This window comes from Alexandromys fortis, unplaced genomic scaffold (assembly GCF_014885135.2).
Source record: "Alexandromys fortis isolate MF-2015 unplaced genomic scaffold, M_Fortis_MF-2015_v1.1 scaffold_23, whole genome shotgun sequence".
Taxonomy (NCBI): Eukaryota; Metazoa; Chordata; class Mammalia; order Rodentia; family Cricetidae; genus Alexandromys; species Alexandromys fortis.
Window position 1 is genome coordinate 15,902,160 of NW_026067907.1, and position 15,754 is coordinate 15,917,913.

Below are 15,754 nucleotides of genomic sequence, written 5' to 3' on the forward strand. Positions count from 1 at the left end.
TAAATAATATTCTGAAAGTTTTAAAGTTTTTAAAAGTCAGGAACTAGCTTAAACAAATTCTGAGGCTATGATATACCAAGGGAGGATAGAGAAATGTTCCTACAGTGTAACATGAAGATCAAGTATGTGCGTATTATCTTTGTGCTATGGCAAGTGAATAATATCATACACCTGCATGGATTTCATTGGTATAATTAGAATATATATCTAACATGACAAATACATCCAGAATACCTTATTGATAAAACTGGTTACATTTTGATTCATTCCTTCTATTTTCAGAGCACAGAAACTCCAACTGCAAGATTCAGAAAAATAGAAGTTATAAAGACCAAAACATAAATTCCTTCTTATTTGAAAGGAGGAAAATGAAATTCAACCTGGTGAACCTACAAAGAGCAAACAAACTAAAAATCATTGAAACAAATCTTACTCTATCTATGGAATTTGTTCTCTTGGGATTTTCCGATATTCCCAAATTGCACTGGTTTCTCTTTGGAATCTTCCTATCCATCTACATAATTATTCTGTTGGGGAATGGAGTCATCATTCTAATCACAAGGGTTGAGCCCACTCTGCAAACCCCAATGTATTTTTTCATCAGCAATTTTTCTTTCCTGGAAATCTGTTATGTATCTGTCACTCTTCCTAGGATGCTTATGGATCTTTTTACAATGAGAGGAAATATTTCTTTTTTTGCCTGTGCTACACAAATGTGCCTATTCCTTATACTGGGGGCCACAGAGTGCTTCCTCCTGGCTGTGATGGCCTACGATCGTTATGTGGCCATTTGCAACCCTCTACACTATCCTGTCGTCATGAGTCACAAGGTGTGTACCCAACTAGTGGTTGGTTCCTGGATCATTGGGATTCCCATTCAGGTGGGGCAGACATATCAGATTCTGTCTCTTCCCTTCTGTGAATCTAACCAAATCAATCACTTCTTTTGTGACATACCTCCCTTGCTCAAATTGGCATGTGGAAACATCTTTGTGAATGAGATCGTGGTCTTTATATTTGCGGTCTTGATTGTCACTGTTCCCTTCATGTTGATCCTTGCCTCTTACAGCAGGATCATCTCAACCATTCTGAAATTGTCATCAAACACAGGAAGAACCAAAGCCTTTTCCACATGCTCTTCCCACCTTACAGTTGTGTTTTTATTCTATGGATCAGCTAGCATCACCTATCTAAAACCTAAGTCTAATAAGAATGAGGGGACAGACAAACTCCTTTCTCTGTTTTACACCATTTTGACTCCAATGTTTAATCCTCTAATATACAGCCTGAGGAACAAAGATGTCACAGGGGCACTGAGAAAATTATTTACCAGATTGGTAGCAGTGTGAGAAAAATAATGTCCATTAAAATATTTTTATATATTTTATACATTTAATTAGAGTATAATTTCATTTTGTAAACAAATTAATGAAATGTTTTACTCTAAATGAACTCTATGTTTCATACTGATGTGCGATCTCTTTAGCCATATTCTGATGTTAAACATCAGTGTTTCTCCTTGCTTTATATGGATGAACAGAAGCTTGTAAGACAACTAGAAATGATTGTGCTTTGCCTACTGCAAAACATCACCAGTAAAATCTTTGTCTTTGTGTTCTTCTAACTCTTTTTTCCTGCCCTTGGGACCTTTTTCCTCTACTGGTTTTCTATATCCGGTCTTGACAAAAGGATATGTGCCTAGTCTCATTGTAACTCTTTATGCAGTGTACGTTTATAGCCACAGGAGGCCTTCTCTTTTCTGAGTGGAAAAGGTTGAAGGGTGAATCTGGGTAAGAGAAGTGTGGAAGAGAGTGGGAAGACTGGAAGGGAGATAAACTGTGATAGGGATGTGATATATGGTGTAATAATAAAAATAAAACTACTTTTCCTTTGTTTTCCATACAGTTATTTACAGTCTATGCAATGTTCAAAATTACAAACAGTATTTCATCATTAGGTTGTAGTTTTTCTAAAAGTGGATACCTTTCTAACAAAGGAAAATACCCATGGTAGGGATCCAGAGAATAATAAATTATGCCAAAAGAAGTCACTGTTTACATGAACATAGGAATAAAATAGGTAATCAGATTTCCTGAGAAACCGCCACACTGCTTTCCACAGTGGTTGCACAAGTTTGCATTCCCACCAGCAATGGATGAGTGTGCCCCTTACTCCACATCCTGTCCAGCAAAGGCTAGCATTGGTGTTTTTGATTTTAGCCATTCTGACAGGTGTAAGATAATATCTCAAAGTTGTTTTGATTTGCGTTTCCATGATCGCTAAGGAATTTGAGAATGATCTTAAGTGTCTTTTGACCATTTGAACTTCTTCTGTTGAGAATTCTCTGTTCAGTTCAGTGCCCCACTTTTTTATTTGGGTTAATTAGCATTTTAAAGTCTAGTTTCTTGAGTTCTTTATATATATTGGAGATCAGACCTTTGTCTGTTGCGGGGTTGGTGAACATCTTCTCCCAGTCAGTGGGTTGCCTTTCTGTCTTAGCCACAGTGTCCTTTGCTTTACAGAAGCGTCTCAGTTTCAGGAGGTCCCATTTATTCAGTGTTGCCCTTAATGTCTGTGCTGCTGGTGTTATATGTAGGAAGTGGTCTCCTGTGCCTATATGTTGTAGAGTACTTCCCACTTTCTCTTCTATCAGGTTCAGTGTGTTCAGACTGATATTGAGCTGGCATTAGTTTTATCCAAAATACTTAAAAAGTATAAAAACTCTAATTACTATGCTAACCACTTTATAATGCTTTCTTCTGTCAGATTTTGTGTTGCTTAAGAACTGCACACATAACAGAAAGACTAGTTCTAAAGCCCATGGGATTTTTTTCCTGATTTAATCAACTTATTAATATTTAAACTCTCTGAGTAGCAAGAAAAATTTTGTTTTGTTCAATTAAAAAGTAACATGGGAAAGATATTTTTCCCAGAGAAACTGCAGTGTGTTTCACCCATATAATATATACCAATCTCTAACAAAAACAGAATTCAGAAGCACAGTTTAACTAATTTCTTCATCAGTTTCTGAAGTTTTAATTAATAAAGGTAAGAACACTAACCTACTGTTACTCAAAGTGTTCCTGACTGCTAAGAGATAATATTAATGAAAAATTAATCTGTAAAAATTAACATATTTCCTTTGGGCTTTAAAGAAATAATGTTTTTATTCCTTATCTTCAATATTATTCACATACCTTTTCAGAGAAATAGAATAGTTGGTGAACTCTGATTGATATTAAGTGTTACTTTTAATACCACAGCAACAGCTACAGTAACAGAAGTCAGTATTTCATAAAGAATGCCAATTAAATAAAGATAAAGTTCATGAATTGAATATTCCTAGAATTGCCTGAAATGACTATTGGTTTTTTACTTCTTACTGTAAATACTCATTTTCAAAGGTTCCCCAAAATGTTGTCCAATTGTGAGAAACATAAAAGTAGGCATGGTGAAACATTTGAAGAAATTGGTGCCAAGACTGTATTAAGAACACATGTCAGGGGTAGAGTGCTTGGCATACATGAATCCCCGAGTTAGAGAAGAACCAAAATCAAACAAAAAAGGAGAATGTAAGAATGTCTTGAACCATAAAATTTCATTCTCTTTTCCTTTGTATACAGGTTTAAATGTAGAAATTCATAAATGTGAGTAAAATTATTTGTTCTTTAAACAGTGTAAAAGTGAAACTCCTTCATCTAAAACCTTTCAAGAAGAATCAGAGACATTTAATAAATAAAAATAAAAGAATTCTAGAGATGTAGAGGGAATCTGTTCATGGTATTTTCTTTTAAAAAAAAAAAAAGCTCTAAACCTAGTTTAGTTCAATGCAGATATTCATTATATTGCATAAACAGTAAGCAATGATGGTTAAAAGTGTAAGAAGAAGAACATGAAGTTAAAAGAAAACAAGGTAGTGTACTCTATTTATGCTATTTGTTTTTTCTGGATTTTCGAGACAGGGTTTCTCCATAACTTTTGGTTCCTGTCCTGGAACTAGCTCTTGTAGACCAGGCTGGTCTCGAACTCACAGAGATCCGCCTGCCTCTGCCTCCCGCTGGGATTAAAGGCACGTGCCACCACCGCTGGGCTATTTATGCTAATTTTAAGGAAGCGTTTTCTGAGAGAAATATTTGGCTAAACAAACTAAGAAAACCTAATACTTCCTACTCTTCAATTGAATGAATAATTTTTAACATCATTGTGTCTACAAATAGTCATATATTGAAATAAATGGTTGATTAAATGTTTTCATGAATTTATCGTGTGTAGAAAAATGAAAATTTTGTGTTATACATATGTGATTGTAACATCATACCTTCATTATATGAACTATTACCCACTAGTTTCTGTTCATGAAATTTTCAGTTAATTCATTTCACATCTTAATAATTGCTTTTAATCCATTAATATTTAATATGAAAAACTTCAAAATGGAAAATAAATTATAACTTTCCATTCCCGTCATCTTCATATTTAACACAAGCTTTCTAGCTTATATATATCTTTTAGGATTAACATCTTGGGACACCAAACACACATAAATCTTTAAATATTCCTGGTGGTCAGCCTCCTATTTGCTGTGATTTTATCTTTTCTCTTTGAATTAAAAATGATTAGTTTAGATTTTAATCAACAAATGCTGAAAATAAATCATGTTGTGAGTGATCTTTCTAAGAGGAAGTGAAAATGCTTTTCAATGTATTCATGTATGAATCTTCGGAAAGTATGACCATATGCATATTTACATTCTCTTTCTCTGTCTCTCTGTTTCTGTCCCTGTCTCTCTCTCTCTTTTTTTTCTCTCTCTCTCTCCACACACACACACACACACACACACACACACACACACACACACATATGACACCAAGTGAAATTATAATACATGCCTAAAGACAAAATGACAAATTATGATAAAATAAGAAATGCATGTATGAACCCTGACAAACTAAAACAATACAATGGACAGGATGAAACTAATGAGACTAAAAGGGTAAGGATAACCAGCGACTCTTTCAATGATTTGGGATTATCACAATGATCTGCAATTGATACCCTTTATATAGCAGGTCTACATTCAGATATAGAAATGTCCACCTTCCTTATAGCTTCTTTTGACCCTCAATGCCAATGAAACTTTTTTTGTCTCAAGTGTTACTTTATTTTATTTTATTTTATTTTTGGTTTTTCGAGACAGGGTTTCTCTGTGGTTTTGGAGCCTGTCCTGGAACTAGCTCTTGTAGACCAGGCTGCTCTTGAACTCACAGAGATCTGCCTGCCTCTGCCTCCCAAGTGCTGGGATCAAAGGCGTGTGCCACCACCGCCCGGCGATGTCTCTTAACTTCAAGAGTAAAAACTGTTAATTCTTGAAAAACACATGGCTGATAATAAAATACTTAGCACCTAAACTAAACACCTGTCTTAAAAGCCACAGATATTCCAGATATTAGGCATAATTGAGATCATTGATAAAGAGGGCTATGTGGCCATCTGCAGCCCTCTGCACTATGCTCCTGTCATGAACCCAACAAAGCCAACAGAGTGTACTCAGATGGCCATTGGCTCTTGTCATGAACCCAACAGAGTGTACTCAGATGGCCATTGGCTCTTATCATGAACACAACAGAGTGTACTCAGATGGCCATTGGCTCTTGGCTCGGTGGCATCCCAGTCCAGATGGGACAAACTTGTCAAGTATTCTCTTTACATTTCTGTCGATCTAATAGAATAGACCACCTTTTCTATGATATTCCAGCAATGCTGAAGCTTGCCTGTGGGGACACTTCAATGAATGAGTTTTCTGCTGATACTTGCATCTTATAGTAAAGTCATTGCCACCATTCTGAAACTGCCAACAGCCACAGGAAGGGCAAAAGCCTTCTCCACGTGTTATTCCCATCTGGTGGTAGTGGTTTTGTTTTTTGGTTCAGGAATCATTAACTGCTTTTGGCCAAAGTAGATTCATTCTCTAGTAACTGATAAGACACTCTCTGTTTTACACAATTGTGACCCCCATGTTCAACCCCCTTAGGAACAAGGATGTGACTGCAGCTCTAAGAGGAGTTTTACTTAAAATATCGAGCCATAGTTATATGGACAAGTGAATTAGCAGCTTCTTCCACACTTATCAGAAATGTTTCAGCTGTGTAGATTCCTTTTCACATGTTCACTGTGTCTATGCTATCACATATATTTATTTCCTAATTTAATATATTGTTGAATTATGAGCAGCAGGGCTGCATCCCCGGCACCCGGCCGCCCGCATGGCTAGGTTATGCCCCGAAATAATTAAACGGAAACTGTATTTTTTTTAACACTGCCTGGCCCGGCTAGTTCCAGCTTCTTATTGGCTAGCTCTTACATATTGTTCTAACCCATTTCTAATATTCTATGTAGCCCACGAGCTGGCTTACCAGGGAGGATCTTAACCTGCATCTGACTGGAGCGGGAGAATCATGGTGACTCCTTCACTAAGCTTCTTTCTCCCAGGATTCTGTTCTGTTTACTCCACCCACCTAAGGGTTGGCCTATCAATGGGCCTAGGCAGTTTCTTTATTAATAAGAAATCACTCCCACATCAATATATTTTATTTAAAATATTTGTACATCATTTCCCATTTCCCTTTCCTCCTTCTAAACTCTCCCATGTCTCTTCCTCCAGTCCCTCACATGTTACATTTCTGTCTCAAAATGATGGACTTTTTTCTTTGATTATTATTTGTATGTCAAGAGATAGATGGTGATAGACAGATACATTAGTACATAAATTATAGGTGATAAGTACATAGGTAAAATATATAGAAATACATAGATACATAAATGATCAATCATAGGTAGATATATTGTAGATACATAGATGATAGATACTTGATAGGTAGATAGCAGATAGATGATATATAGATAGATAGACGATAGATAGATAGATAGATAGATAGATAGATAGATAGATAGATAGATAGATGATAGATAGGTGATAGATAGATAGATGATAGATAGATAGATAGATAGATAGNGATAGATAGATAGATAGATAGATGATAGATAGATAGATAGATAGATAGATAGATAGATAGATAGATAGATAGATAGATAGATGATAGATAGATAGACAGATAGATAGATGATAGATGATAGACAGATAGAAAGTAGGTGATAGATGATAGATGAGACAGACATAGATAGATCGATGGTAGATTGATAGATGATAGTTAGCTATCTAGCTAGATGACAAATATTTATAGACAAATATATAGAGAGATATAAACAAATATTTTAATGCAAACTTATTAGTCTTTCTGTGCTGTTTGAGTGAATATGGTTATATGATTTCAGGGCAGTTACCCCCATCAAATAAACTTTTCTTTATAGCAAATGAAGACTATTAAAGAAAACTACAACTGGACATAACACAGACAAAATGGATTGTGAAGAGTCAAGCTCTTCAACTCAACTCCTGCTTCTAAGCTTGAGGAAGCATGACAGAAAAGGGGAGGTGAACCATAAGAATCAGAAGACCAGGATTCCTGCTGTTAACTAAAAATGGCTACCTTGAATAACAATAGACATACTTTTCAAAATCTTTTAAATATCCTAAATTGTTTTCTGCCATAAATATACTATTTTAAATATCTTCATACATATAATTTTATCATATTTAAATTAGTGTGTACATCATATTTCCATAAATGTATTAAGTTAAAGGACTTGAAGCTTTTTTAACCAAGATTATGATGATATGCTTAAAATTGAACAGGGGTAGTGTGTTAACTTACATATGTAGTCATGTTTTGATTTTGTTGCTGCTATTGTTTCCATTATTTTATAGTTGCGCTGAAAACCACCAACCAAGGCAAAAGTATTTCCACATTGCCAAAATAGAGATGTTAACCGAAGAATCACATCTCATTGTCTTAAAGATGCAATAATTAATAAGAAAATGACTGTAGATAATAGTCATTTGAAAAACATCTCTATGACATGCTGATTTCAATTAGATTGAATAAATAGTAATTTAATTGGGTCATATGACAGCTTTCATTTTAGTTTTGGAATATCTTTTCTGTGGCTTCCATGTGCTGTAAAGAGAGTCGTATTTGATAAGGATTTGTAGCTACATTTACCTATAGATATAAAGATAAATTTAAAATGTAGTAAGATATTATGCTGATCTAGAAGTGTGGGCTTCTGGTGTGGTGGCTTCTCAGTCTAAGAATGTTATCTAGTTAGGGTTTTTATTGCTATGAAGAGACACCATGACCACAGAAACTCTTATAAAGGAACAAATAACATAGTTTTCATATTAGAGAACACACTCATCGTCGTAGACATAGACTGATGAAATTCAGAAATACTCAAAAATATTCACAAAAGAACTCAACTATAATTGAAAACTTTTTTTCTTACAAATGAATAAAGGAAGCAAGAAAAGTTTAGAGCTTGAGGTTTGTAATTCATGACACTGATTCCTGAGGGGCCTCCAGTTGCTTTGTTAGGTACCTGTTCAAAAATCAAGTGATAAACTCATTCATTATTATTTATTCTTATATTTACCTATTTGTGCCAACAAAGTAATTCATGACCTTCCTCTATACTGTGCCACATCCTTACCACAATTTGAGTTTCAACTTTAAGTTAGTGATGCTCTTCAAAGACGAGGAAAACTGAATTGAAGTCTACAAACTTAAATAACACTATATTCCATCTTCTATCCTTTGAAAATTACTCTTCTTCATTAGGAACTTATTAAAGATCCTAACCTCTCTGGTTATTTGAACCACACATATCAAAGGTTAAAACCTGGATTCTACATAAAATAGAAAATAATATTTGTCTTTTTTTCATTGCCTCACTCAGGATAATTGTTTCTAGGTCCATTCAATACCTTAAAATTTGAAGGTTATACATTTTAACAGTTGTATAATATTCTATTGTTCAAATGTATCACATTCATTTTATCTTTTTGTTCATTAATGGATTTCTAGTTTGCTTCCATTTTATGGCTATTATGATAAGAGGAGAAGTCTACCACCACAGAAACTGACTCCATATTTTATTACGTTTTTTTTTTATTTTGTTATTTTTCAAGGGGAGCATGAAATTGCGGTAAGTAGGAGTGTGGCAAAAATCTGGGAGAAGTTAAGAGAAGAGAATCATTATAAAAGTTAATTGTATGAAAAAATGGAATTAAAATTTAGAAAAGAAACTTTAAATAGAGAAAACTAAAAAAAAGACATTTCAAACTAACTTTACTTAAAAAATCATTTCAAGGGAATTGAGCGATCAGTGTAAAATAACACTAAAGGAAAGGTTGATCTTTTATTTTCAGAAAAAATAAACTATTTTATTTATTTTTATTTTTATGTTAAACATAAATATATCAAATTCTCAATCCCTTTCCTTCCTTCAGAGAATTCCATATACTCCTTCTACATTTCTTTCAATTTCACAATCTCCTTTAGCATTAATACTTTACTATATTATGTGGGATTCCCCTTTGTATGCTATGAATATGATTGGTAAATTAGTAAAGGAAACTGGCATGGCCTGATAGGTCAAAAGAATAGAGGTAGGCAGGGAAAACTAAACTGAATTCTGAGAGAAAAAAGAGCAGAGTCAGAGAGAAGCCATGGAGCCATGGCTGGAGACAGACAAGCTGCAGCCTTGCTGGTAGGCCATGAGCCTTGTGGTTAAATGTACAATGCTAGAAATGGATTAAATTTAGATGTAAGAGTTAGCCAATAAGAATCTAGAGCTAATGGGCCAAGCAGTGATTTTAAATAATATGGTTTCTATGTGATTATTTTTGGTCTAAATGGCCAGAACAACCAAGTGACCTTCTTAACAATCACACACACACACACACACACACACACACACACACACACACACATATATATATGCATAGATACATACATATACATATATATTCCTAAATACAACCTGCTCAATTTGTATCATGTTACTTGTTTGTATGTCTTCAAAACTGATTATTTGGTATTGGATAACCTACTGGTGTGCTCTTGTCTGGTAAATACAGAAGACTACTTCTTTTGCTCTTAGTAGTCTATAGTTGTCTTTAGTTGTTTGGCACAGTTAAGGCATTCTGAATATTTCTCAGACAACCTTAGCATGTCTATTGTTGTTATCCTTGTTAGTCAAACTTTAATTAGTCAAATTGGTGAGACATTATGTGTGCTGGGGGTGTAAATGCTATAAAATTTTGGAAATGACTTTTAATAATTGTAAGTGCCATTTGCCTTGTTTACTTAAAATAAAAAATCAATTTCTAGAATTCATGCCTTAATTGCTATTCATCTTTGTACAAAAGATGCAAATAGCATCAAAGTTTACTAAGGTAATAAGCAGAAAAAAGACATCAAAGATGCTTATCACCAATAGGGTGTGATATAAACTAGTAAGTAAATATCTAGAATTTAACCACATTAATGCTAATTGTATTATTTAAAATTGGCAAACTAATACATAATCTTCCATTTTTGGGAAAAATATCAGCTTGTAGCCTCAATGACAATACATAATTCTTTGTCAAAAATTCTCTATTCACCGTCTTAGCTTTCTGTAAATACAGATTCTCACAGTCATTTAATTCATTACTTTCCTGACATTTGGTGATACAAGATCCAAATAAACAGCAAATACAATCCTATGAAATATGAGAGAATAATACATTAAAGATTATGATTATCAACATAGTATGTGCTAAATTGTGTTACTTCATTATTTTATGTTATGTAAATGTTTAAATGTTTCAATAATATAAAATCCACCTATCAAAAATAGAGAATAAAAATACTCATTGAAGATCATTGAAATAGCACCTGGTGGCAGATTGCTAATATCTTAAAGAAGTGAATCCGAAAATGTTATAGAAATATTAGCATATTTTCATTTGGTTGTATAGAATTTTTCATTAGAAAACTTCCGACCGGTGGTGGGGAGGAGGCAGAAATCTTTAATAAATAAATTAAAAAAAATAAAAAAGTTAAAAAAAGAAAAAGAAAATTATATAAAAATATATATATAATTTTTAATTTTTTGAAGTATAGTCACCATAATGGTTAAATCAAAAATCACAGGCTTATCTCAGTAGTTGTCTCAGTAGAGTTCATCTCTATTTTTATTTAAATTTATTTAAAGTTCTAAAGTTCATTAGTAAAACTTAATACGATCTATATTACAGATTTTAATTAATACCACAATGTCTACATTAAAAAAAATCATTGTGTCAAAGGTGATAGCAGCTAAGATTTACAAAATATTAAAATCAAATGCTTATAGTTACTTGAAATTTCTACAGAATTTCTTCCTTAGTATAAAAATGAGAGTTTAAAGGTTGTCAACCGGCTCACATACACAAAAAGACAAGAAAGAGAAAAAAAAGGCAGAGACAGAAACACAGAAAGAAATGTTAAGTGACTTGAGGCAGTTTTTTTTTTGTTTGTTTGTTTTGTTTTGTTTTGTTTTTTTCTTTTTTTTTTAATTGATAACAGGAAAAAAAAAGTTTCCGCCTCCTCCCAGCCTCCCATTTCCCCCCTTCCCCCCCTCCCCCCCCCCCCCCCCCCCCCCCCCCCCCCCCCCCCCCCCCCCCCCCCCCAAGGCAGGCATGGGTCCCCTCCCCGTGGAAAGGCCCAGGGCCCCCCCCCCCCCCCCGTCCATGTGTAGGAAGGTGAACATCCAAACTGGCTAGGCTCCCACCAAGCCGGAACATGAAGTAGGATCAAACCCCCATGCCAATCCTTTCTCAGGAGCACAAATTTGGTTGCATGAGAATTTGAAGTAAAGATTTCTAAGTTGGGGCAAGACACAAAAAAGTTCTAGAGGTTGTAGGAGTTAGGGGATGGGTTAAGTGGTGAATGTGATCAGAATACCTTGTACAAAATTCTCAATCATCTTATAAAAATAATTTTCATGTGTGCATTTCTTCTGTGTGTATTCCTGAATTGCAATTTACTTTTCAAACTTTTATGCATTAAAATAGTCTCTAAATGATAATTTGATCTTGAAAAGAATTTTCTGAAACCCAGTTGTCCATGTGACTTTGATTATTATCTAGGAATGGCATAATCAGAATTCCTAATAACAAACACAAAAGTGTACTTTATTATGAGTGTAAGATTATTTTTTTTTTTTGGAAATTGTTGGAAAGGCAATGTTCTAGTTTCTGAGATACTTCAGTTATTGTTATATTTTAGTCAATCACAAAATATTTACTTCGTATTTTAGTGATAGGATATAAAACAGACCAAGATATATTCCATTTATAATGTATGCACAGGTACAATGAGTGATAGTAATGCTATTGTAAAAAGACACAGGATTCAGAACACAATGAAAATGAGATTTGGGGAAAGTTTTCTAAAATAGCAATAGAAATGCAAGTTGGATGAGTAAAAGTGACTGTATCCTTAAGATAATTGTGTAAGGTGTAACCCATAAACACTTGCCTAAATTCTGCTCAAAATTCATGCTGGTTGGGTTTTTATTTTACCTATAATTTTTCAAAAGTTGATTTAGGAATACAAACTCCACTGTTGAAAAGGGTTCTAGTACTCTAAATATGCAAGATAAAGAGCCCAGAATATAGGGAAGAACATAGGCTCATTGTCCTTTAGGACCGAATGATCTGGGTTTGTGAGTCAGGAGAAATATAAAGGAAAGCAAAGCCTTGTCAGTAAGATCCTCAACTGCAACACCTGGAAATAGTTCACATCAAAACTAGCAATTATTAGCATTTGACTTTGAGAGGACTTCCCCAAATTACAAGAATCATCTATGCCAAAAAGAGTTTACAACAAAGATGGGTCCATTCAGAAGTCATGGCTCTGAAATAGAACAAAAATAATTACCATCTGAGTGTCTACTTGAAATCATATTCACACATGAGTCCAGGTGGTCCCCAGGGGTAATGTAAGTATTTCATGTTAAAGTAATAAATGCCCAGCTATTACCTTTTGCTGGCAGAGTGATTTCAGGTGAAGTGTTGGATAAGACACAGGTTAAAAGACACTTCAATTTTCTAACGCAATTTGATGAAGTTAAATCAAGGTAATAAATAATTTTGCTGCTAAAGTATATAATTTAGGATATCTTTGGACTTAAAAATCAAGTCATTGAAGCAAAAACAATGAAATTCTGATAATATCATCTAAGCAAAGTAATTATTTACTACAGTTCCTGTATCGGTTCATTTTACTTAACTGAAAAGAAATAATATTTAAATAATATTAGTGACAATAAGAGTGTTATTAATGTATTTGAATTTGTTTTCAATATAGTAATAATGAAAGTAAAAAAGTATAAGAAAATTTTGTCTACCTAAATCTATTTACTGGTATATGGATTCAGGGTAGAAATTAATGTTCTCAATATATATAGGTGGAATATAGCTTATAAAAAAGAAAAATACACATGAGATTCTCAGAATTTCATAGAAAATCATAAAGATTCTACATTAAGAAGAGCATTTCAAAGCATAGTTTGAGCAATAGCTTCTACTCACAAAGTTAAAGTTAAGGATATAAGATATATCAGGTTTTTGTTTATTCACATGTCAGTTGAACCTAAGCACTCCTTTCTGCGGGAAAGTGCTATAACTCTGAGCATCAAGTCTGGCAGAATTAGTATATTTCACATACTGGATCAGAGCTGTGAGTTGAAAAGCTTCCTAGCAGAAAACTGAGGCTAAGGTTTTCATACCTGGAATATTTGAGAGGATAAAGATAAAAAGTAGTCATAACAAACAGTTTCTTCATCAGAAAGTGTTAGCTTTAGAAATTTGACTCTAATTAAAATATTAAAAGGAAGAGTTAACTCATTTTGAATGAAAAGCCACAAAAATTTTCAAGAAAAATATCTGTGTAGGGAACAAAGATGTAATAGAGATATATGTATTAAATTGTTTTCAGCAACATATTTGTTTTTGAAGTATCAACTATCATAGTCAAAGTAAGGTGAACTGGGATTTAAAATATAATATGAAATATGTGCATATGACTCAGTTATTTTAATAATTCAGTGTAGTTCATAATAGGATTGAATTGACTACTTCATATTTAACATGCCTACAGGTGAAGATCAATTTAGAACAGAAAAATCGAACATCTCTACACTGATAGAATTCATTCTTCTGGGGTTTTCTGATGTTCCTAGTCTACAATGGACATTGTTTATGATATTTTTGTTCATGTATCTGGGAATTCTGATGTGCAACAGCATTATAATACTGTTAGCAAAAACTGACCCTGCTCTCCAGACCCCTATGTATTTTTTCCTTAGCAACTTTTCCTTTTTGGAAGTCTGTTATGTAACAACCACTATCCCAAGAATGCTTATGGATCTTTACACCCTAAAAGGAAACATTTCTCTGCTTGCCTGTGCAACACAAATGTATTTTGTCCTTATGTTGGGAGGCACAGAGTGCCTCTTGCTGGCAGCAATGGCCTATGACTGCTATGTGGCCATTTGCAAACCTCTACAATATTCTTTACTCATGAAGGATAAGGTGTGCTTGCAGCTGGTAGCCGCCTCCTGGATCAGTGGGATTCCAGTAGAAATAGGACAGACCTACCAAATATTCTCTTTGCACTTTTGTGCTTCTAACAAAATTGATCATTTCTTCTGTGACATCCCCCCACTACTCAAGCTTGCTTGTGGTGACACTTTTGTGAATACAGTAGCTGTCTATGTTGTTGCAGTGATGTTTGTCATGGTTCCATTTCTTCTGATCCTTGTCTCTTATGTCAAGATTATCTGCAACATTATGAAAATGTCTTCATCCAAAGGGAGGGCCAAGGCTTTTTCCACCTGCTCTTCTCACCTGATAGTTGTGATCTTGTTATATGGAACAGCTAGCATCACTTATTTACAACCTAAATCAAATCATTCAGAAGGAATGGGGAAACTGCTGTCTCTTTTCTACACTATTTTAATCCCAGCTTTGAATCCTGTTATATACACTCTGCGGAACAAGGACATCATGATGGCACTGAGAAAATTGCGGAATAAGTTACTGACGTGGTGGAAAAGTTTAATATAGGAAAATACAGATGCATACATCATGTTGAAAGTCTGTTTCGTGGTTAACAAATTACAATATTTAAAAAGACACTTGTTACATATAGCTTATTGTAATGAGCAAAACCAGTAGGAATGAATGAACTCATCGTGAAAATATAATTTTGAGATCTATTAATGCTCTTATTGCTAACTATTGTATTTCCAGGCAACTTTTGTAGCATGTAAGACAGGTAAGTTACCACCAAGTTTTGGGGTCATTTGCTAAAATGAGCTCTGTATATCCTTTTTAGTCCTCCTTAGGTTTGCTGTTCTCTGTTCTTCAGTTTGCATTTGTCATAGCTGATCACGTCCTTCGATTTTCTGCAGTTGTTGCCTTCCTCCATTTGTGCTTAGGTGTCCCTAATCTATGATTTTTCTTAACACAATGTTCCATGTGTCTGTTTTCTAAACTTTAACATTTGTGTTTTGTGGGTTTTTGTATTGATTTGGCTCCCATGATAACTAATTTTGATCATATTTTCAATATTTTTTCTAGAAAAAATTGTTTAGAAAATAGATGGTACTTTTAATCTGCCTCTAATCTGTTTGTTTTCCATTTTTCCATAGTCAATATAATTTCAAAACTGTATGTCTCCTAATGATCTTACTGTCCTATATTTTAAATTTCTCTTAGAACATTCAACTGTCTCTTTAAAATTCAGGTGTTGCTTTAGCTATC

General features: G+C 34.0%; 2 protein-coding genes and 1 pseudogene across 2 annotated transcripts; all 3 read left to right on the forward strand.

Moving 5' to 3' along the window:
• Positions 1-368: 368 nt before the first annotated feature.
• On the forward strand, positions 369-1,349 carry LOC126497679 (olfactory receptor 10AG1-like). Its single transcript, XM_050135856.1, has one exon. The coding sequence runs from the start codon at positions 369-371 to the stop codon at positions 1,347-1,349; it is 981 nt and encodes a 326-aa protein (XP_049991813.1).
• Positions 1,350-4,900: 3,551 nt separating this feature from the next.
• Positions 4,901-6,104, forward strand: LOC126497794 (olfactory receptor-like protein COR9; annotated as a pseudogene).
• A 7,973-nt stretch (positions 6,105-14,077) lies between these two features.
• Positions 14,078-15,055, forward strand: LOC126497795 (olfactory receptor 10AG1-like). Its single transcript, XM_050135966.1, has one exon. It carries the CDS (start codon positions 14,078-14,080, stop codon positions 15,053-15,055), a length of 978 nt encoding a protein of 325 aa, XP_049991923.1.
• The last annotated feature ends 699 nt before the right edge of the window (positions 15,056-15,754 follow it).

What these genes read in the sequence shown, in the direction of transcription:
- LOC126497795 (XM_050135966.1), top strand. Translation starts at nt 14,078, where the DNA reads ATGCCTACAGGTGAAGATCAATTTAGAACAGAAAAATCGAACATCTCT.
- LOC126497679 (XM_050135856.1), top strand. Translation starts at nt 369, where the DNA reads ATGAAATTCAACCTGGTGAACCTACAAAGAGCAAACAAACTAAAAATC.